Source organism: Kryptolebias marmoratus, linkage group LG16, assembly GCF_001649575.2.
Source record: "Kryptolebias marmoratus isolate JLee-2015 linkage group LG16, ASM164957v2, whole genome shotgun sequence".
Classification (NCBI taxonomy): domain Eukaryota; kingdom Metazoa; phylum Chordata; class Actinopteri; order Cyprinodontiformes; family Rivulidae; genus Kryptolebias; species Kryptolebias marmoratus.
The window spans coordinates 12,240,331-12,262,642 of record NC_051445.1 but is presented as its reverse complement, the minus strand read 5'-3'; the positions used below and the strand labels follow the sequence as shown (position 1 = coordinate 12,262,642).

The following is a 22,312-nucleotide window of genomic DNA, read 5'->3' as shown; positions in this document are numbered from 1 at the left end:
TGCGACTTTCCGTGTCATTTTGTGTGCGTTTCATTTAAAGCATGAAGAGATTTCTGACTGCCACATTTATTTCCTGCCAGTGAAGCATTTATCTGCAAATGATGGATATCGCAGCTTTCCACCCGTTTACCTGAATGACCTTCTCCCCTCCTCCCCCGGGGGCCTCCTCTCTCAGGGATCCAGCAAATATCTGAAGTCAGTGCCAGACTCTGTAGGAATATGTCTGATATTTAGTTGACATGATGAAACACGAGAACAACCGAATATCAAACATATCACACAGCCTCGAGCAGATCAGCAGGAAGGGGCCCTCAGACTGGGACGCCCTGGGGGAGAAAGGGGAACACGATGAGTTATGGGAAAAAACAGCAATCCGACTGGACTGGAAAAAGACTCGAACAACCTGTTCAGTCGGGACACGGCACAGAATCTGCCTTCAGGGGAGCCAGCCTCTCATGCAATTACAGACTCTGCTGGTATTTCAGATTCGAATCAGAAAAAAGGAAGAAAATCTCCTAAGTTACGTACAATAAGGAAATGACGATTCTTACCTCGTTTCACGCACACGTCTTCATGGAGTCTCGTAGTTAAATACGTCAGAAATAGAAGTTTTTATTACTTGGACGGTTGGCTCAAAAGTTTAAAAAATAAAATTTAAAAAGTACTCATGGCCGTGGGAGCTTGTGGGAGCTTTTCATGAGTGGGACAGCATATATTTATACACCCCTGTGAGTTTGGGAGGAGGACCGGACGGGGTGCAGGCTACCAATAATCACACACACACACTGATGTAATTAGAGGTTTATTGATCAGCAGTTGTGGCCTGCAGCCTTTCCTCTACACATTAGACTGATCGATACATGTGATGTTCATCCTACTGTGAACTCTCTCACAGAAACACACAGGGAGGCATGTTGTGGGTAAAAGAGCTTCCAGTTATTGCCCGCAGCGAGGACAAACACCGAGCATCATGGTCACTTCACTACGTCCACTGTTACAAATGTAAATGTTAAAACAAATGAAGCAAAAGATAAATAGTTGAAGCCAGGGCCTCTAAAAATATATCCTTTTATTGAACAAAATAAGAAAAAAATGTTTTATAATGATGCTGAAGACAAAATGTGTACAAAATATATTAATCTCTATATCTCTATAGATCTTTTTTTCTTTCTTTCATAATACGCAAGTGACTTTTGACACTTCTGGTTTTATGAATATTGCAATTTATTTTCTTTCAAATGTACAGGTGCTCATATTTATATCATTGGGCAAAACAACTTCAAAGTTTTTGATGTTTGTCTGGATCCAAGGGTCTTAAAACTCAGACATTCACCGTGGATGGCTGGTTTAAATTAAAACGTCAGATCTTTTGAAATTGAGTTCTGCAGAAAGACTACAAACAATAAACATCTTACCTGTTGTAGATAGCTCTTTGAATGACCTCGGTTCGGAGAAAAGGAGATTATTTCTGTCTGACTATCGAGGTTATTTTAAGCCGGGCCAAAATAAAATTAGACTGCTGCTGTGTATTTATAGTGTTTCATGATAACATTAGTTTGTTTAGTTTTGCATTATAGCTCTTTTGAATGACCTCACTTTGAAGAAAAAAAGCTTTAATCCTGACTGGAGTGACGGGCTAACGGCTAGTCTGAATGTGGTCGAGACTAAAGTGGATTTCTTCCATCTCAAAACAAATCCTATCTCGTGAATTTCTCATTACACAGCAATGTACATAGAACTTTAAGTTTATATTATGTGCAAATGGTGGCGGCGGCAGCTAGCTGTAGCACCTCCGGAGCAGCCTGGGACTCGACCTGGAGGATTATTATAACACTTCTGCTGGAATAACTGTGAGATGCAAATTTGACATCAGTGTAAAGGTTTTAAAAAAAGCATAAACCTCTATGAAATTTTTGATTTTGCAGTTGTTTGAAGATGACAGAAATCTCCTTTGTTCTTACTAACCTTTAGCTTGTCGATCCTGTCAAAATCAAACTCTGTTTCTTCAAACCGAGGCCACTCAAAGAGCTATCTACAACAGGTAAGATAATAGGTATTCATAGCCTTTCTGCAAAAACCCCACCTTAAAAGATTTGAGCTATTACTTTAAGTTGCGGTGACTCCGTTCTATTGTGGGACTCTCACATTAGTTTCATTAACATCATCTGTCTGATTCCTGCAGGTACCAACACAGAACTATCACCTCTGTGCTTACAGTGGAAATCATGGCAGCGGAGGAAGTATTAAGTAGGCTTGAAGCAGCTGAAGAAATAATCAGGAATTTGATTCATAGGTTCATCTAACTGTACTCAACAAAACTTATGATTGATAGCATGTTAATTCTGTAGTGTGACTTCTTCATATATGTATATGTCATTATTGAAAACAGTATGAATGTCCACACTGATTCCACGTTAGGTTTCAGGAAGATGAAGGCATCCATCGGGTCGCGTGTCCCTCCCTGTCTCCTCTGTCTCCTCTGTCTCCTCTGTCCCTCTCTGTCTCCTCTCCTGCTACGACCTTCTGAGCCTATTGGGGCGGAATGATGGCTCTCTGATTGTCTAATTGAGCCTGGGGGGGAAACATTTTGATCTGTAACAGATGGAGGGCAGTATGAGGCAGAGTAACACACAAGCTATATGGAAAAAAAATTTTGAGTTTAATAATTCAGTTAAACAAATCTGTATCTTTGAAATACTTGGAAAGAAAACCGTTTTTCTCTGGATTATTAAATATTTAAGAGTCAAAGATTTGAAGTTGGGTTTAGTTACATTCAACAAATAATCTGCAGAATAAAAACATAAAAAAAAATCACAAATCATTGCCCAGGAACTACAAATGGAAATTAGTCAGTGGCTAAACCTGGCACAATACACTTCATCTTTTGTGAGATTATTTTTATGTGCATTGTCCTTTTTAAATAAACCAAATTAAAAACTAAAAGAACATCTCAATGAGTTTTAAGAATGTATATTTTCAACCCAAAATGCACAACCAGTCATTTATTCTCAGATGTCGTTGAGTCCAGGTTAAAGAGGGGAATAAAAATAAAAATTAAAAGCTGGTAAAGATTGTGATTAAAAAAGAAGAAGATGTTGCTTTAAAGAAATCTTAATATAGATTCAAACCTCCCCAGACCTTGAAAGTTAACATTTAATCATGGTTAAGATAATATTATATTTAAAAAAAAAAACATGACCCTGAAAAAAATAAAAAAACAAATCACCTAAAAGTTGAGAAAAACATCATTTGGATTTTGTGAAATTTATCTATAAATCTAATAAGTAATTCTTTTGAAGCATTCGATTTCCCATCCTTTTTCTTTTGACACTTTTGTTCCTATGTCCAGTTTGGACAGGGTTGAACATTTTCTACATATTATGCAGAGTTAAAAAACAAACAATCGTCTGCTTTTTGAATCAAAATGAATATTAACCATGCATGTGTTTCTTCACCTTTTGTGAAACATATTTGCTCTGTATTGGCTTTTACTAACAAAGAAGCACACACAGAAACTTACACAAATACATGCACACAAATACAGGACAAATAGTTTATTAAAACCTTGGACTTCAGCAGAAATCCTGACGCTCCGAGATCCGAGTGAAAACTGAAGTCGCACCTCGAACCAGATGAAACATCTGAGTTTACTGGGAGAGACGGAGGGTTGGAGCTCTCTGATTGGTCAGCTCCTCCTCTCACACACACACATTTGTATTTCTATCCCTCCAGTAACATTGTACTGATGCCTGTTCATTTCTGCAGCCTAACCCTAAACCTAACCATTACCAGTACATGTCTAACCCAAACCCTAACTTAAACTAAACTCACACCCTAAAAACTTAACCCCCAACCCAAAAATGAACTTCCACGGGATCAGGACAGGGCATTCGGTCCCCATAAGCACAACTGGTTCTGAAAAGATAAGTGATTATACCATAAAAGGCTCTAAAAAGGTAACAAAAACCAGATACACACACACGCACAAGCCCAGAGGCAGGATCACAACAAAAAAAGAAGGACAGACAATGTTAACAAAGATTATTTAGTAACTAACTCTGTTTTCTGTGTTGGATGTGGTAGAGTTACCTAACAACAGGGAAAAACCAAAAGAAAAAAACTCCACACAACTGAAGCCTTGTCTGAATGAGGAAAACTAAAGGCCAAGAGGTGAAACGCTCTGCAAAGGACAACATTCATCAAAGGAACGGAGCCAAGCGGAAGGGTGACATTACAAAGAAACACTGGACAACCGTCTTTTGACATTTTGCTTTTTTTTATTTTTTCTTTCTCTCTGTTTTTTATTTATTTTATTTTAAGAATAAAGATTTGCATTTCCCTGCATGTCTGTCAGATTTACATAATATTAAGCAAAAAAAACACCAACAAATGGGCTATTCATGAACACGTGAAAAAGGCCTGAGTTTTATGTGACATCTGTAACATTCTGCTTTCTGGGTGTTTGCATTAATTATTACCTGTTTGACCAGGATGCAGGTATGGCAGGTTGTTCTACAGCCGTACACCTGCTGAGCTCCACTCCCTGACTGCACTTCTTTGTGTCGTCAGAGCTTGTTGACAATTCTGACGCACCGATAATTAACTCCGCAGGAATGACTGCTGTTCTAGTTCGTCTGGATAGTTTCGCTCCTGTGATGAAACCTTTTTTAATTAGGAAATTTTGTACAGAAATTCTTCTATGGCCCAACCTTTTTGTTTTTCGCAACGTTTTAATTGGGCTCGAATTGTTTCTCGCGGCTGACGTTGGCGTGCTTCGCGAGCAGGATAAGGTTTGACGACACATTTACAGAGTTCCTCCTCGTACGAATGAATCTTGTGCAAACATTTGCGAGGTCATTTGAGGAACCTTATCCAAGAGGAATGTGTTGATAAGCAAACAGGTCAAGAGCTTAACCTTCTTTCTAAATCTAAAAAGACATTCAACGGACGCCTTTGTTAAAACCCGTGAATAAACAACCCCCCCAACACTCATTTAATCCACAATAGAAAAGAGTAAACTACTATTTCTTTCCAGCAACAACATCTGAAAGTCAGATTAATTACCATTTTAATTATACTTTAAACAAAAGCCTACACCAAAAAATATTTTCATTATTTGTCATTCAGTAAAAATAAGCAGCAGCTTGAAAACTAACGATGAGCAGCCACATGTAAGATAAAGTGCGGCGACAGATACAAGATAATCCTGATTCTGCTGAGGAGCTGAGAAAAAAAAAAAAAAAACCTGGATGTTTCTGTTTGGAGAATTGAAGACAAAGCAGCGAAACTGATCTGAATAAAACCGGGGACAACCAGGCTGCCCGTGCGACCTAAGTCGAAGTAATTGTTCAGACCTTGTGAAGTGGAGTTCTGAGAAAGTGCGCGAACAGCTAACGTCTTACCTGCTGCAGATGTCATTTTTGGAGAAACAGAGTTTAACTCTGGGTGGACTGACGAGCTCACAGCTAGTCCGATGAGCCGAGGCTACAGTAGGTTTCTGCCGTCTTAAAATGACTCCAATCTCAACGATGTCATAAGGGTTCATGCCAACGCTGTTTTATAAATCTTTATAGTTCCTGATAATTTAGCAACACGCAGTTATTTAAGTTTTAGCTGTAACTTTTACATTTTTTTATGCTTTTGCCCTGTTTGTTTTTGTTCTTTTATCTCAGTCGTTGCTTTTATTCTTACTTTGACTGTCTTTATTAGATGTTAAGCGCCTAATTACTTATTCACTGCAGCTTGGGGCACTTTTGACAGGAATATCATGAAATTTCTGCCAGATTTACCACGTAATGTGAAACTGTTAGCGTTGTTTTAAGATGGCAGAAATCCATTTTGATCTTGGCCCCGTTAAGAGTAACAGTAAGCTAGCTCGGGTTCTCTGAACTGGGGTCACTCAGAGAGATATCTGCAACAGGTAAGATATTAATTCTTGTAAACTCTAACATAAAACCCCACTTCAGAAGGTCAGAAGTATCCCCCTTAATGCTTTTGGGCCCGTCAAAACGATCTTTGAAAAGCGTTTGCAAAAGTAAAAAGGTGAGTGCGCAGGAACCTGCAGCCATCAGTAGACAAATCCTCCTTCGTCGTGTACACTTGGATATGCAAAACCAGATTCATCTGTTCTCTGTGGGAGCCTAAGATGCACAGCAGGATCCCTGTGTCCATACGAACACACCTGTTGACCCCCAGGTGAAGTGCTGCACAGTTCAAAACAAGCTGTAGTGCATGATAAGGTCCCTGCTTTTGGTTCTTTCTGTTTAGGGGTCTTTGCTTTCTGCTCCTACTGTTTGGGGGGCTCTGCCTTTTTCTCCTCCTGTTTGGGGGGCTCTTCCTTTTTCTCCTCTTGTTTGGGGGGCTCTTCCTTTTTCCCCTCCTGTTTTGGGGGCTCTTCTTTTTTCTCCTCTTGTTTGGGGGGCTCTTCCTTTTTCTCCTCCTGTTTGGGGGGCTCTTCCTTTTTCTCCTCCTGTTTGGGGGGCTCTTCCTTTTTCTCCTCCTGTTTGGGGGGCTCGGCCTTCTGCTCTTGTTCTTGAGCCTTGGGTTCATCTTTAATGCCACACATATCCCTTTAAACGAAAAGTGCAACAACAGATTGTTAGTAAGTTGCTTTATAATGAATTTATTCTGCAGATATAAGTAAAGGAGTGCCCTTACTTTACTGGGTCTGGGATTTCTTTCAAAAAGTTGCACACTGCGCTCCGACCAGCCAGCTGCTTTTTCAGATCGTCTATTTCTGCCGTCAGCTCAGCCATCTCCTTCTCCAATTCAGCTGTAAGTGGCATCGTGACGTGAGGACTTACATCACTAACGATAGCCGAATTAAACTGGGACTTCTGTTGTTTAACAAACTGCAGTATAAGAAAGGGCTTGAACGTCCATCAGTGTTTCTGAAATCAAGCCCTGCGAAGTATCACTTACCTTTAATACCGTTTAAATTTGCCTCTGACGCTGCCACCTGATCTGCATCCGTCTTCTGCAAACAAATATTAGAATTTCAGCAACACAAATCTCAGAAAAACTGTCAGCTTTGATTCACTTTGAAACCTCGGAGTCAGTTTTTATACGCATATTTCAGGTAAAGCGGTAAAGAAATGTATTTCCTTATATATGTAAAATGTATGTGACATATAAAGCCTCATGGATAAACCAGAGCCCTATAAGCCTTATGCTCATTTAGGGGCATTAGACTTTTATTATTATTGAGAAAGTAGGCTAAGATTTCGTCTCGATGAAAGCCTAATTGTATCAGCTCCTGTGCCACGTTTTAACCGAACCAAGCAAGCCTGATTTTCTGGTTGGTGCTGATTAACAGTAGAGCACATTCCAGGACAAAACAACTGAGGGCTGCTTCCTCTGGATATTTTTCATTCTGTCAAAGTGGAAGAAAGCTTCAGGAAAATGAAGTTAGAAGTCAAGTTTGCAAATTCCATCTTGGTTATTGAGCAAATTAAAAACTCTGCTGTCATCCATCTTTTTTTTCTCTCACTGGGGTGCACTATGATCAGTTTGGTTCTGCTATTGGGTGAGATTTTTCATTCAAAATGACAAAAGTAATTCGTATTTAAGTCAAATCTAAACGGAATGGATGTCTGCACAGACAGAAGCTGCCTTTTAAAGTTGGTTTCTGATTGAAAATATGAACATTTTTACACTAACAAATGAAGAAGAAGAATGTTTGATGCTGAAAAAGCAGAACGGACATATAAATAATGTAAACATTAAATATCAACTCTTTCAAAATAAAGTTTTTGAACAATATAAACATTTTTTGTCAGAAAATACAGAAGGATAAAAGGAGATGGAAAATATAAGTGAATATGTCACCAGGAAACTTTGTAGCTGAATAACATAAAATGTTTTCAAAAAACTAACCTTAATTTTATCATTATGTATTGTTGGTTTTGGTGCAAATATGCTATCAAAGCTGCACAGAGGCACCAACATTTATTATAAAGTTATTGAACGAATAATAAGAATCTTGTTGGCTGTCATCATCTTGACGTGAGCTGAACTGTCCTAAACCTCGTAAACCATGAAAACTTCAAAATTTGCCTGAATGGAAAGTTTATTTTTTTCATTTTGACTCTTCCAAATTTGCTCAATAATATCAATGAAAAGAGGAAATCTTTATGTAATCCAAGAGAAAGCTGCACCTTCATACATCCCCCAGTGACTAGAATGAGCTCTTGATGTAAAAGAGATAAAAGTATTGAAAGAAAAGGCAGAAAAATAAAGTTAAATATGTTCTATGTTGCTTATAGCTAAATAATCAAAAGTAAGAATAAGAATGAACCTGATGAAGAAATCTAAACAACTAGAAATCGTTTAAAATCTGAATGTGAGGTTTTATTCTTGCATCAAAAGTGTATTTTCCCGTTTTCAATATGTATTTTAAGCTGAAGGCTCAACTCTGTGTGTGTATGTGTGTGGGTGTGGGTGTGTGTGTGTGTGAGAGAGAGAGAGATGAATCAAACCCACTTCAGACACATCCAAAAAGGGTTAAAAACACCAAAAACTGCACTTCTATTCTGTAGCTGAAATCAGAATAGAAGTGCAGTTTTTGGTGTTTTTTAACCTTTCTTGGATTCATCATGTCCTGGATGACTGAGAATCTACACACCAGCCACTTCACACACAACTTCCGCAAACGACCACCCATTTCCACACCTGGGCACCCAGGCAGACGTCCGCATCCCCCTTCGTCTTCTCGGCTTTGGTCTGGAGCATGGTCACCTCCTCCTCCACGTTCTTCAGGTCGGTCTGAGTCTTCTCCAGCTTCTTCTGCCTGTCAATCTCCTCGTTCTGGTACTCCTGCAGCACGTCGTTGGTCACCCGCAACTTGATGTCCTGGAACCTGTTCATCTTCTCCTCCTTGTCGTACTCCTTCTTCCGGATTTTGATGAACCCCACCAAGATGACCGACGCGAACAAGGTCACAGGTAACACCAGCTGCGCCTTCATCCCGAATATCCGTTGTCTTCCTTTTTTATTTTTGTTTGTTTTTTAAAACAGCAGCTCTTCCTGCAGGTGTCACAGCCCGGCGGCTTTATTCCCACGAACAGCTCTGCGGATACGCCGCCTTCACCTGCGCGCGGCTCACCTTTGCGCCTTTACGCAGCGCCTTTGTCATGTTTCTATTGGATCCGAGCCGCCTGCGATTAAACACGCCCTCTTCCTGTTGCAGACACGGAAACAACAGGCACCTGTTATGTCTTTTGGAACATCATACTTCCCTTACTTGTAAGAACCTAGGAACTCTTGTTTATTCGGCTTGCAAAGTTGAGAAGCGCGGGGGGGTTATTTGAATAAAAAAACTAACTTTTCTGAACTTTGTTTGAAAGATGGTGGAAGAAGAATTCATATAATTTAAAATCACTCGTTTAAAACGCATAATACTCCTGATCATAACTGTTTAATCCCATGACAGCAGCTGGTTTCACAGAAATCCGGTCGTTAGATTCAGTATAACCCGGATGCAAATAGATACAATGTATTTACACCCTATAACTCCCTATAGGCCAGAGCAATGAGCCACAGGAAGCAGGTGTAATGTCCCGCCCAGCCTGTCTGACAAGTACAACCGGTTACCTGGATCAGGAGGGACTGAAGTCAAGGCGAGACGCGAGAGAGCCTGGAAACCTTCCCGGGATGAACAAGTGAGCCATCGGCCGTCCAAACTTCTCCCCCACCTGTCAATCATTGCCCAGTGAGAGATGAAGCTGGTGATTTTCTTCGCCGTCGTGAGCGTGGCGGTGATGGCCGTGATGGTTTTCCAGACGCTGCGCCAGGAGCTGAACCTGCGCAACACGCGCGAGCGCATGGCGGCGAACTCCGCGGAGATGAAGATGAAGGAGGACTCGGTCGTGGAGATGAAGAGCAAAATCCTGCAGCTGAAGGATGCGCTCGATGGCGCCAGCTCCAAGCTGGAGGAGCTGAAGAAGAAGAAGGCGGCGGTCGACAAGGCGGTGCACGAGGTGGATAAGGCCCTGGAGAGCTGCAACGCAGAGAAGGCAAGAGTGGCGCACTGTCCGTGAACGAGGATGCGACGCGTTTTCTTAGTTCTGTACCCTGTTTTTTAAAAAAATGTGAGCACACTTTAACTAAACTGCTGATAAATCACTTTCACTTGCAGGTCAACACCGAAAAGAGGAAGGCAGAACTGGAAGAAAGCACAAGTAACCTCAAAAGTAAGTCCTATTTGGCCAAACTGATCCTGGTAGGAAACAGGACACCTTGATCTGATCTGTGATCGCGTTTTTTTGCTTTTTCATTTCAAACAACTGCTTTATTAGCCATTCTGTTGCAAACTCAGAATCAAACATCCAAAGATATATTGAATCAATGGGGGTTGTTGTTGTTTTTTTTTCTCAGCTGAGTTTGAAGAGGCTAAGAACAAAGCTCAGGAGGAAATTCAGAGCTTGAAGCAGCAGATTCTGGACAGAGACAAAACCATTTGTGCCTACGCAGACATGACCAAGGAGGAAGCCAAGTAAGACGTGAAACACACATCATAAAGAAGTAGAGGGAGTGACTGGCAACAATCGAGAGTTCTGAACACATCTGTTTACTAACCTGAAACCTTTTGTTTCTTCTTTGTTTTATAGGAAGTTGTGTGGCGAGATTGCTGCACCCAAATGAAGTCGGAGTCGATGAATCTCGGTGAAGCTTTAACAGAAACAAGTACAGCATTTTTTAAAAAAGAGCCATCTAAGTGTGTTTTTTGTAACTTCACTGTTGTTGTGTTGCTGTTTTCTTTTAATTTTTTTTATGAGACTACAAAAATTACACGAGGAAACGTGGGCCGTGAAGGGACAGAATCAGAAAGACGGCTGCATGTTTTGTGTTATTTTATACCAGTTTTTGTTTCCTTAGAGTAAATGTGTCCTTTTTGTCTATGTAAAAAATGTTTTAACAAATATTCTATTTAGAACATTAGCAATTAGGCATCCCTGGTCTTTTAATTTATGAAACTGAGCTGACAAGCTCACTGATTGTTCTCTATTAATTTAGAGAAACTTTAAAAACTATTTAAGCTTACAATCAACACAGTTGAAAATACTTTGTGTGTGTGAATGGTTACATCTAGATATTATCTTATTGGTCAATCAGGGAAAACTGTAAGGCTGCATGGTTTTTTACCTCCCCCTGGTGACGAATCAGAGGTTGGGAGATGCTCACACAACATTTTTGTAATGCCAAAAACATCAACATTGCAATGCTTCAAGTGCACTTATCACATCTGGAGAGAAAAAAACACGCTGCTTGACTTTTGAGTGCATTGTTACAAGAATGCTGCATTTATTTCTCTTGATGCTAGTTTTTATTTAAACGGACACACTTCATTTGTGAAAATGTCTGTAAAAACCTTTGTATGTTCGAATGAACACTTGCAATAAATTGAATAGCTTGTAAAAAAAAAACCCTGTTGGTTGTTTTTGATGAATGTTTGAAAACCTGAATTGTAATTGGAATAAAGATTTATTTTATTGCCCATAAAAAGTATCGTTCTTTATGCTTTTTTGCTCAAACTGGGGATACAATCTGCAGCTTATGGTTCACTGTTTAGAAAAATTAGTTCCTATTAGCTTAACATTTAAAATGCATTGGAAAATATGATACTTATTTATTCAAGATATACAAAAACATGTCATAAAATGATCAGCTTTATGACCACCATTATCTTACAAAATGGCATCAATTAACTAAATATAACAAAAAATGGTTTAACTTCTAATGAGGTGTTTTTGTACTTTTCAAAAAAAAAAATACCAAAATTGTACCAAAATTTGCATAATTCTCTCCTATAAGTTTACACTCCTTGTTTGTTATTCGAAGCTGTTTAACTTCAGGACTTTCAGTAAGAGTGCCACCGATCCGCAGCCTTCAGCAGAAAGTAGCTCGCATCTTTATTTAAATCTACCTAAGCAGTTAAACTGGACCGCAAACATATTTTCCGCCTTTTGCCGTAGATAAGGGGGGGGGGAATGCAGTTGCCCTGGCAACACCAGTATTACAGGAAATGCCTGTCTTTCTTAGCCAATCTCAGTGCGCGTTTTGAACCACGTGACCCCATGCGAATGACGCAGCGTTGATGTTACCGGAAGTAGACGCCGCTATTCATCGTGACACATGAAAGTCACCGGTAAATATAGCGACAGTGAGAAGGGTTTATTTTTATTTAGCAGCCGAATTAAAATTAAAACACCGTGTTAAATATGTTTAAGGAAAATATTTTAGCTGCTCGGTTTTTACTGAAACCTCAGTAGTTTGTTACGGTGGCAGCTAACGAGGAAAACGACCACTTTTCAGTATTTTCCGTCCAGTTTTTACACAACTTTCAGATGGCGCAGAGCCTCGGTCGGTTATTCACTTTGCTGTCGTTCAGGAAGACTCACCTGAGCCGTCAGTGTGTCCAGGTTTTATCCGGGACCACGCTGAAGCGGACCCTGATGATGGTAGGTTGAACATTGTGTTCTCACAGAGCTGGAGTTCTCATTGCTTCCAGGGGTTTCTCAGTTCACTTTCCCCAACAACTGCATAAAAATACAAACAGGGGCACCATCTTACAACAAGGCTACCCTTAAGGACTTATAAATGCTTTACAATTAGGTTTTTAAAAGACTATAAACACTTTGTAAACGACTAACTTCAAGGCACTTTTCATATATTGGTGCCAATTCAGTAGCTATTTGTCTAGATCAAGTGCTGCGATTTTTAAATCATCCTATTAAATCTAATCATTTGCTGATGGCTTACTTTTCAAATTTCCATAATGTTATATTTATTTATTTAAATGTTCTTGACAAACATTTGATTTTGATAAAATAATTAAGTAAAGGCTCAGTATTTGGCAAAAAATTACTCATTATTCTTCTCTTTATCTAACTGTTTGTTACTAGATTTTAAATCGTTTACATCCTAATCAATAACCACGTATTTGACCTCTACCAAGGAGTTGTATGTTTTTGTGGTGTTTGTTTGTTTGTCTGTGCATAGGATCACTGAAAAAGTAATAAATGGATTTTGATAGAAATGTTGAGGTCGTCACAAAGAAGAAATTATTACATTTAGGTGGCGATCGGGATCACGATCCGGCTCCTACAACTTTTTAATGACCCTATGGCCTAGACGGAGGTTTGCGCTCTCCAAGTGCTTCTAATATATGGAAAGTGGTACCCAAACAAATAGAAAATGGCCACAAAGTCACGATTAAAGTGCATGAAATATGTTTTAAATGACACAAATGGTTAAAAGAAGTTAATATATAAGTTTTTTGTACTTCACCCAAAGGCCCTAAAAAAAATCCCCACTTTGCATCCATCCATCTGTTTTCTTCACCTTATTCGTGTCTCAGAGGCAGCAGGTCCAGGAGGGAAACCCAGACTTTGCTCGCTCCAAGGCGCTCCCAGGCTAAAGAGGATACATAATTCCTCCAGTGAGTTCAGGATCTGCCCTGGGGTCTCCTACTTCCTGGACAACTTCCATAGGGAGGCATCCTTATCAGAATCTCAGGGAGGAGACTCCGGGGCAGACCCAGACCCACTTCACATTCAGCTGCATGCTGAAGCTCACGGCCTGAAGACGCTAACAGAACCATCATTTCCTACTGCTGGTATCTCATGTGTTTTAAAACGTGCCTTTGACACTAACTGCGGGGTGGTGTTTTCTGGTTTTTTTTTCAGAGGGCAGTGCCAATTTTATCCCCCAAACCTCGGGACTTCAGCCTGCCAAACCCTTCGTGGGGGGAGGAGATGATGCGGTTGTACAACTACTACAGCAGCCAAAGCGAGGTGGAGACAGAGGGAGAAGAGGAGCAGGGAAGCCAGTGGACCAGACTGCCGAGCTACAATCGGTCTCTCAAGTATGCAATAGGTACAGAATAGATGACGACAATGTTTTTCAGGCGGTCCTGTGTTTGAATACTGTTGCACAGCCCGGTTTAGACATAAACCGAGATCAAACTAATTATTAAATGAACTGGCGTGCTAACATGTTTGTTAACTGTATCACAAAATGTATGAAAACAGATACGATCCAACAGTGTAGGAAAAAGTTCAAATTGTGCATGTGTTTGTTACCTTTTCAGTTATATTTGAAAGGCTGCACTACATTTATAAAAAGACTTCTGAGATTTCTAAACTTTGTCTCCAAATTGAATGTAGAAACCTTTAATTTAGACCTTAGTTCCTGCGTCTCAATTATATATCTATTAATTAACTGTTACATAAATATCTTTAGGTGAAATGTTACTGATTGGAGACTATTAGATTGTGAAGCAGAAGAAAAACAAGAGTCTGCTATTCTTATATGTACCTGAATTAATAATATGATGTTTTTTAAACCTGGTTTATGTTGTTAACCTCTGAATGGTCCATTGTTTGCATGTGTATTTTTTTTCTTCTCCCCATCAGGTGGAGTTTATCTCAGCAAGATAATCCAGTCAAAAGCTCGTCTTTTTACCAGAAACATCAAACACCCCGGAGCAGGGTTTGAGTATGTTGTCTTCTTTACCAAAGACAAGCAGAGGTGTGTGTGCATTTTCCAAGCTGGACATCTGCTCGAGGGGCCTCCAGGGTGAGATGTTCATGTGTACGATACTGTGGAAAAGTTTTAATTTGCCCCCAGTTTCTTTACCCTTTGCTTCCAGGGAGTTAGACTTTCTTTTAATCTATTAAAGTGTTTTTTATCTACAGTTCTTCAGTCTTTCTGAAGGTCTTACAAAGTTCATTTCTTTGAACTTTGGCTGCTTTTTCACTTATTTTCTGTCCAGTCCTTGTTCCTGACCGTGACAGGATATTGTGTAGCGCAGTGGTTCCCAAACCTGGTCCTCAGGGAGCACTATCCTGCAGGGTTTTGTTGTTTCCCGGCTCTTCAGCAGGTTTACATGTTCTGCAGAAGCCTGTTAATCACTCACTCACTCATTCAAATCGGGTGAGTCAAAGTACAGAAACAACCAAAACATGCAGGACAGTGTTCCTCGAGGACCAGGGTTGGGCACTACTAGTGTAGTGTATGTGCTTAAAAAATGAGACAAATGGACAAGTAGAGGATAAAAGAAGGCAATGCGGTCCTAAAAAACTATCTGTTTAAGATGAAAACTATATGAAAGTCATGTCCTTAAGAAATAATACAAATATCTAAAAAGTTATATCATCATCTATTGTATGTCCAGCTCTTTGGAAGTCACCTTCTTGGTGCTAAAATGTTTTTTTATGTGTCAAACTGTGTTGTCTTTGATCATTTTTACAGATTCGACAAAATAAATGAGAACAAATTGTGTTTTTATGACAGGGTGAAAGAAACAAAGAGTCTAAAGATCCAGTTAAAAACAGTTTTTGTGAAGTTGTTAGCTGTGAGTTGACACTCACTGGTTCATTCCTTTTCATTCTTTTATAATTTATAATTCTGAGTTTTGTGGTTTAACAAATAAGCAAAATATTCTTCAAAAAAAAGTTTTAGGTCCAGGGCAAACAAAGCAGCCAAAGTAAAAAAACAACAACCTTGAACTGTTGATTTAGACTAATTTAATAATTACAAGAAAAATCGACTCCCTGGAAGCAAACTATAAGAAAAGAAGAATTGGCTCAAGATTTGAATTCAATCAATCAAATTTTATTTGTATAGCACATTTCAGCAGCAAGGCATTTCAAGGTGCTTTACATAATTAAAAAACAAAATAAAAACAGCATGTGACAATGAATAAACAGTAAGAAAGAGAAGACATCAAAACCCCGCACTCTAACCCTAATTTAGCCATAAGCAACTCCAAACAGGTGGGTTTTAAGTTGAGATTTAAAGGCACCCAATAATTGCATGTATGGTATCTGTGCTTGCATTGTTTTTCTTATTTATTGTTTATTTTAAACACAGCACAGTATTATCACCTTTAATCTACCCAATTGCACATCAGATAATTATGTATTGCTCTACATCTCTTAACTTCAGTGAGCCTTTCTAGCTAAAAAAAAGATTCCAACTTGTTTTTAATTTCATTTTCTCTCTTTAGCATCAACTTTACAACAATGGCAAAATCCTCTCTCATTTAGGCATCTTTAAAATTTTATGCTACATAAAACCTGTGGTTTAAACTTGTATTATATATCTAATTTACTCTGTGTGTGTGTTTCCAGACATGTCCACGGGGGGGCGATAGCCACCATCATTGATACTGTAACAGGAACTCATGCTTCTTTACTTTGTGCGCCGGTTGTGACTGCCAACCTGAACATCAACTACCGCAGGTACAAAACACAAAAAACTGAAACTCTTCTTGATTAAGAAGGAACATTTAGGCAGTTTTATAGGTCTTTAGTTTAAATATTCACTAAAACGTAGCAAATCTTCATGAAAACTTTTGAATATTTCTAATGGTTTATTTATAACTTAACGTAGCTGTGAACATCTCATTAGTAAAAATATCTGTTTTAATTTCTTATTGATGGTGACTTTATCATAATAAGCTGTTGTCTTGTCCCCAGTCCCATCCCACTGGGAAGTACCGTTCTGATTGAATCGACTCTGGACGAGCAGGAGGGCAAAAAGACATTTATCTCATGTAAAATAACCAGCACCGACGGGTCCAAGCTGCACACAGAGGCAACAGGTGACGTTCCTTCCTCACTCTGGACCCATCAGTGTTGAACCCTGTTGTCAGCTCCATGTCTGCCACCCTTCCTTCTGTATTCTCACTGTCTTGTTTCTTCTTCTTTTTTTTTTGTTCCTCATGCAGCCCTGTTTGTGTCAGTCAGTGTCAGCCATCTTCTGAGGGGCTGACACGAACACTCCAGCCTGGTAACTTACCTCAAACGCTGTCAGAACACCGAGGCTAACACGATCAGTGTGTGAGTGTGTCGTTAGTTTGGATCATGAGGATATTTTCCAGGTCAACTTAAAGAAACCTCACTAACTCCGAATTTAACCTTATATACTAACAAGTCACTGCTGACCGTTTTAAGTGGGTTTGCTTGACTTCGCAGAGTGTTACAAACACATAAATAGGACATATCAAAACTTTATTTATTGAGGTCAATTTTTTTAGACATTATTTATTTGAACTTTGAGAGTATTAATGCTACTTATGTTACACCGGGGCCTTAAAGATCAGAGTTAGATGATCTCTGTCCTTAAATAAGGCCTCGTCTGTGAGGAGGGCATTAGAGTCAATAGAAAGGAAACGTTGGTCCAAATTAAGGGTGCCTTTATGAAGGATTTTGTGAACACTTTATAAGACATTATTGAGCATTTATAAAACACTGTTCATACATTGAAGCTGGCTTACTGTTTGGCAAATTCAAGTGCTTCAAGTACTTTTATTCTTTCAGGTTTTTTTGTCAGTCAGTCAGCTAACATGTTTAAACTAAATCACTTTAGATGTAACTTTTTATGTGCAAAAGCTCATAGTGCTTACATGCAGGTAACTCACTGACAAATGTTTGGTGTAGAAAAATGTCTACACTGAAGAGTACAGACAAATGGAGTCAGAATTGTTCTTTTTTATTTAATGCACTGTAGCTGCTTTATAAAGTGTTTGCAGCCTAATTCATAACTCCTTTATGAACAAACCTTTAGTAATTTATAAGGTTACCTGGAATGTATATTCCTAATGTTTGCTTTTTTGTTAAATGCATCAAGATTGTGCTTTTAAGAAGCACCCCGTGAATTATTTGAGTTATTGTAAATTTACTCAGAAGGAGACTTGTGCACATGCTTTGCACACTCTGGGCCAAATAGCGCTCCAAATCACTTTGTTGTTAAAAAGTGCACAGGGGCAGGCGGTATGTTGTGAGGTTTAATCAAGACATAGTGCCATTCCAGTTTAGTGAAAACAGAAATGAAGAAACGATGGCGGCGTCTAAGTTGTGCTGCATTTCAGCCAATAAAGGCTTCTTGTAGCACACGTATTCCACACGTCAGTTTTGATTTTCAAGTGTGGGCTGTTCGCTGTTACCCCCGCTGTGTGGTCGGCTGTGGTTTTATTTACGTGTGAGCTCATTTTCACGCCACAAGCATATTTTGACTTACGGTGGAGAAAACAACAGCTCCAGGACAGCCAATCGTCCCTTCGCTCTTTCATCTCTCGTTGCTCTGCGCGTAGAGATGACTGCGGCGAGGCATCCTGCAGCAGCGCTCTATAATAAGCAACGCAGTCCACATTACAGGGCACCTGCGCTGCTCTGGCATCCACTGCAGACCACGAAGGCTTTTATACACACCTGATTTCTTTGCTGTGTTTACATTAGACGTTCAAAGGTGCCTGTCAGAGCGGCGTGGTTTTCTTGTCTGCTGTTTGTGTGACGCGCAGAAAGGACGCCCCTTATATTTTTGCATTCTGTGTACTTCAAAATGGCATAAAAACTATAAATATATGTATTTTGTTTTTTATTAAAAATAACATAATACCCTAATTGGCTATAGAAATGTGCTTTCTTCTTTTTACTGCAGGTTCCAACGTTAATATTCATCAAAGCTGATAGTTCTGCTGTATTCCAGGATCAAAATAATGTGATTCAGTGTTTTAATGGCCACACACGGGTGGTTAATATCAGAAAATAATTCTATATGCTTGATTTTAGTGTTTGTTCAGCCTTTAATGGTCACAGCCGTATCAGCTCTGAGCCTCTTCAACTATATTTAAACGTCAGCTTTCCACAGTGTTGTTTCTCGGTACACGGGTTCCTCTCGGCGCGCAGGCCCTCTGGTCCTCCGAGGGCCCCTCACATTTTTAACCTCGCTGAAGTCGTCTACGAATGGAAATTCTGCCTCGTTTTTCAGAGCCTTTCTGCCGCCTCGTAAGAGCGGGACAAAATGAAGACGAGCACTTGTCTTTTTTTTTCCTTTCCAGTCTCATGTGGTCAAGTTGGGTTTGGGGAAGCAGGTGTGGGGGCTTTTTGTTTACCACTTTCAGTTAAACCACCTGCAGCGAGCTCTGTCCACTGCAGCGCTTTCAGGCCCCGCCGTGTTTTTTTCACGTGAGACGGCTCCATTTCACAATCCCAAATCTCACAAAATCTCCTTCCAGCAGAAGAGTCAGTGCTTCGGTGTCATTTTTTATAAAAAAAACAATTATTACTGAGCTGTAATTAAACGGGGACGTTTCTGCTTCACGGTTTACTATTTATTTTAAAATGAACCTTTTTTAGAAAATGATCTTAAGCTGTAGAAGAAATATAAAACATGCAATTTACATGCACATGTTTCTGCAAAACTCTAAAGTTTAATACTTTAATTTGGGAAAGTATTCTGGTATGTTGTGTTTATTATGTCCTATACTCTGAATTTCCAATTTCATAAATTCACAGATTGTCGCTGCCAATAAATCATTTGGAGGAAAGTAAACGTTTAAGCAATATAAAAAAACAAAGCATATCCATTATTTGTTTATGTAAAACGATGCATTTATGCCTCTGAATGTCTCTAGCAGCCCTCGTAATGATCTGAATTATATCCAGTTTGGCATATTTAATTCAGGTCTTGTGTGTTGCTTCTCTTCTACTACACTGTAAGTAAGTTGCATCTTCTCATCAGGTAAGTGTAAGTTTTCATGAGCTTATTGATGTAAAAAGATAAATATATTATTTTGACATGGAATAAAGAGAAGACAATAGCGTTGCTGTTGTGTTGAACTGTGTTTGGGTAGTTCAGAATTGTAAAATAATCTTTTATTCTAGGACGTAGACTGTTCAGAGACAGGGACTAGACCAGGGAGAGAGAGACAACCTTCACATGTCAGCATGAGGGACACGGGAGGACCAGAGCAGGAGGACCCTATCGCCAACGTGAGCACAAGATGTTTAAGTTCAGATCCCAGTGTCTACAAAACCTTATCAACCACATCCCATTTGCATTGCAACACAAACACTTGCTAGTGGAAAGTCATTATCATTCCAAGAGGAATGGTTTCACGATGTTCCATGGATACATTATAGTCCAACATCGAAAGGAGTCTTGTTGTTCTCTCTGGATCAAAGGATTTTCATTAGAAACTGGGGAAAAAAGCCATTCATAAATATACAGCTCACCAAAACTCTAAGGTTTGTTGTCACTATGTGACTGTGAGTGCACGTCAGCTGAATCCAGTCAGTGTCCAGTTATTCAGCACATGGGGTAAACAGCAGGAGGTGACGAGGCATTGATTACAGAAAATTGTTAGTTCTGTGCGACACGTGGCAAGCCTCAAGAGGACACACAGCCGAAAATGTAAGTTTGGATCAGCTTCTCAAACTTTACTAAACTGGTTAGCAGACTGCACCGTAATGTACACAAGCCCCAAAGCACAGAACGAAATTCTGAACATCGTGGCCAATACAGTAATTTGCAAATGAAATCAGATCTCATCTTGTTGCTCTGTTTTCCAGTTACTGTTGATGGGACTCAGGATGTCTCTGGCGCTGAACAGGAGAGTGTCTCGTCTTCGCTGTGTGGACCACATGAAGAGTTTGTTGGGCTTTATCTGACACAACAGGCCATGGCGTTGCAAAGGCAGTAGCTTATGCGCTGCTGAGGCTCGATCTGCCCGTGTCTGGCTTTTGTGGGCAGGACTCATGGTGGCTCTTCAAATACGGCAGGAAAACGCACAGGTGCGCAGGCAACACTGAGAAAGCAGCAGCCTCTGGCTCTCTGCGTACACCGCGGCGCACACTGTGTCAATCTGCTCAAGAGTGGCTTTCCTGGGCTCACCAGTTAGGCATCCTCTATGGCCAGTCAGGAAAGTTTAAGAGCATGTTTGGGAACATTGCCACATCTATCCACCCTGAAAATCTATGCCCAACAAGTTGGGACTGTGCAATTACAGCTCTAAGGCAGTGTGAGCGGGTACTCTGCAGCTTAGACAGAGGAGATGGCAAATGGCGCATCTAGGACAGCTTCAGCTGCAAGTGGGTTTGTTTGAACATTTCAGCAAAGGTAAGGCTGTGCCAGGCCTCACTCACACTTGCCTCTGCTGTTGTCGGAGAGCTCGAGTGCCTTCAACATTTCACCGCAGAAGAAAACGCAGACTGTGTCTGGCATGCAGGCTGCAGTTCACTGAGTGCGGTCTTCTCTTCAGGAAAAGAGAAAAGCTACCTTGCACCGTATGAGACAGCTACGGCATTGATTGACTCTGCTGATTACGCCGACTCCACTGAGATGACACATTCAAGGCGAATCACTACAGGGCAGAGTTCTTTCGAAGTGTTAGTTTGCTGTGCAGGCTCAGTTTGGGGAACGCTTTTTGAACAGGAGAGCCTAAAGACTTTGTAAAAGAGAGTGCACTCCTCGCTGATGAGACAGATGATTCTCTAAATCCGTATCCTGAACCGAACAGAGATTCTTGCTGTGCAGTTGTCCCTTCTTCACAACAAATAACTCTTGTAGCAGCATTAAAGAGGCAGCAGAGGTGGAAGTGCAGGGGTTCTGATCAGGCTTGAGTTGGTGACGACAGTGTCCTCGCGTGAGGCTGCACAGGATGAAGACTTGGCTACGGGCTAATATGGCCCAAGAGAGCCTCCATGATTAGAGGTTGGAGAAGCTGGATATAAAAATCATATTTATATAGGCTAACGCCAGCTAGCGCAGACCCAAGTTGTAATTATCTAATGGGGTAACTAACATTCAGGACCTGAACTAAGGAATGCTGACAGGACAGGGTGGTGCAGAGGGAGGACACAACAGCTGAACATTTACCAGACAAACAAATACAAGCTAGTATTTTGCTCTTTTTAGCTATTGTTTTGCCGGGGCTGCGGTCTTGCAAGTGCAAGGTTGCGGGTTTGAGTCCAGGTTGCGTCAGGGAGAGTATCTTTCGTGCTTGTTTGCTCGCTGTGGCGACCCCTGCAGATTGGAGCAGCCGAAAGAAAAAACGACAACACCTTTTAGCCTTTGTAGCTTCTAGCTTCTGCTTCTTTTAGCTCCAACAAGTCAGTTGTTCAGTATTTGACATTCACGCAGCAAAATCCAAGTTTCTCTGAGTTTGTGTTTGAAATATGCTGCCATTTTAAAATTGCAAGTGCAGCGAGCTCTCACTAGTCTAGCCCCTTAAAGCTCTTTCGTACGCGACACATTTCTCCAGAAAAAAGGTCTTGAATCCAACGGGTATGTTTTTAGTATTTACTGGACTTGTGAGAAAAACACAAAAATAACATACAAAAGACTATGTTACTCCTGGGGTGCCAGACTTCTACAATGAGCAAGTCCTTTCATCCTTAAACTAATTAGTCAACAGCCAATCAAAAGGCACCACGCAATAGTTTTAAACAACATACAAATCAAGATGTTAATCTTCTTCAAATATTGATTGTAACTCACAGAAACAACTCAAGTAACAAAAAACACA

The 22,312-nt window shown here is 40.1% G+C and overlaps 3 protein-coding genes across 3 annotated transcripts; 2 read left to right on the top strand and 1 right to left on the bottom strand.

Annotated features, from left to right (window-relative positions):
• Nucleotides 1-3,443: 3,443 nt before the first annotated feature.
• On the bottom strand, nucleotides 3,444-9,116 carry zgc:174935 (uncharacterized protein LOC796019 homolog). Its single transcript, XM_017425112.3, has 4 exons — nucleotides 8,671-9,116; nucleotides 6,922-6,976; nucleotides 6,658-6,772; nucleotides 3,444-6,569 (listed from the first exon to the last, which is right to left on the bottom strand). Exons 1-4 carry the CDS (start codon nucleotides 8,962-8,964, stop codon nucleotides 6,287-6,289), a joined length of 747 nt encoding a protein of 248 aa, XP_017280601.1. The 5' UTR covers nucleotides 8,965-9,116; the 3' UTR covers nucleotides 3,444-6,286.
• A 471-nt stretch (nucleotides 9,117-9,587) lies between these two features.
• Nucleotides 9,588-11,502, top strand: si:dkey-87o1.2 (uncharacterized protein LOC796684 homolog). Its single transcript, XM_017424973.3, has 4 exons — nucleotides 9,588-10,013; nucleotides 10,136-10,190; nucleotides 10,375-10,492; nucleotides 10,608-11,502. The coding sequence occupies exons 1-4, from the start codon at nucleotides 9,717-9,719 to the stop codon at nucleotides 10,639-10,641; spliced, it is 504 nt and encodes a 167-aa protein (XP_017280462.1). The 5' UTR covers nucleotides 9,588-9,716; the 3' UTR covers nucleotides 10,642-11,502.
• Nucleotides 11,503-12,105: 603 nt separating this feature from the next.
• On the top strand, nucleotides 12,106-19,023 carry them4 (thioesterase superfamily member 4). The gene is made up of 6 exons (XM_017424974.3): nucleotides 12,106-12,458; nucleotides 13,686-13,875; nucleotides 14,415-14,577; nucleotides 16,134-16,244; nucleotides 16,482-16,606; nucleotides 16,733-19,023. The coding sequence occupies exons 1-6, from the start codon at nucleotides 12,345-12,347 to the stop codon at nucleotides 16,774-16,776; spliced, it is 747 nt and encodes a 248-aa protein (XP_017280463.1). The 5' UTR covers nucleotides 12,106-12,344; the 3' UTR covers nucleotides 16,777-19,023.
• Nucleotides 19,024-22,312: the final 3,289 nt, after the last annotated feature.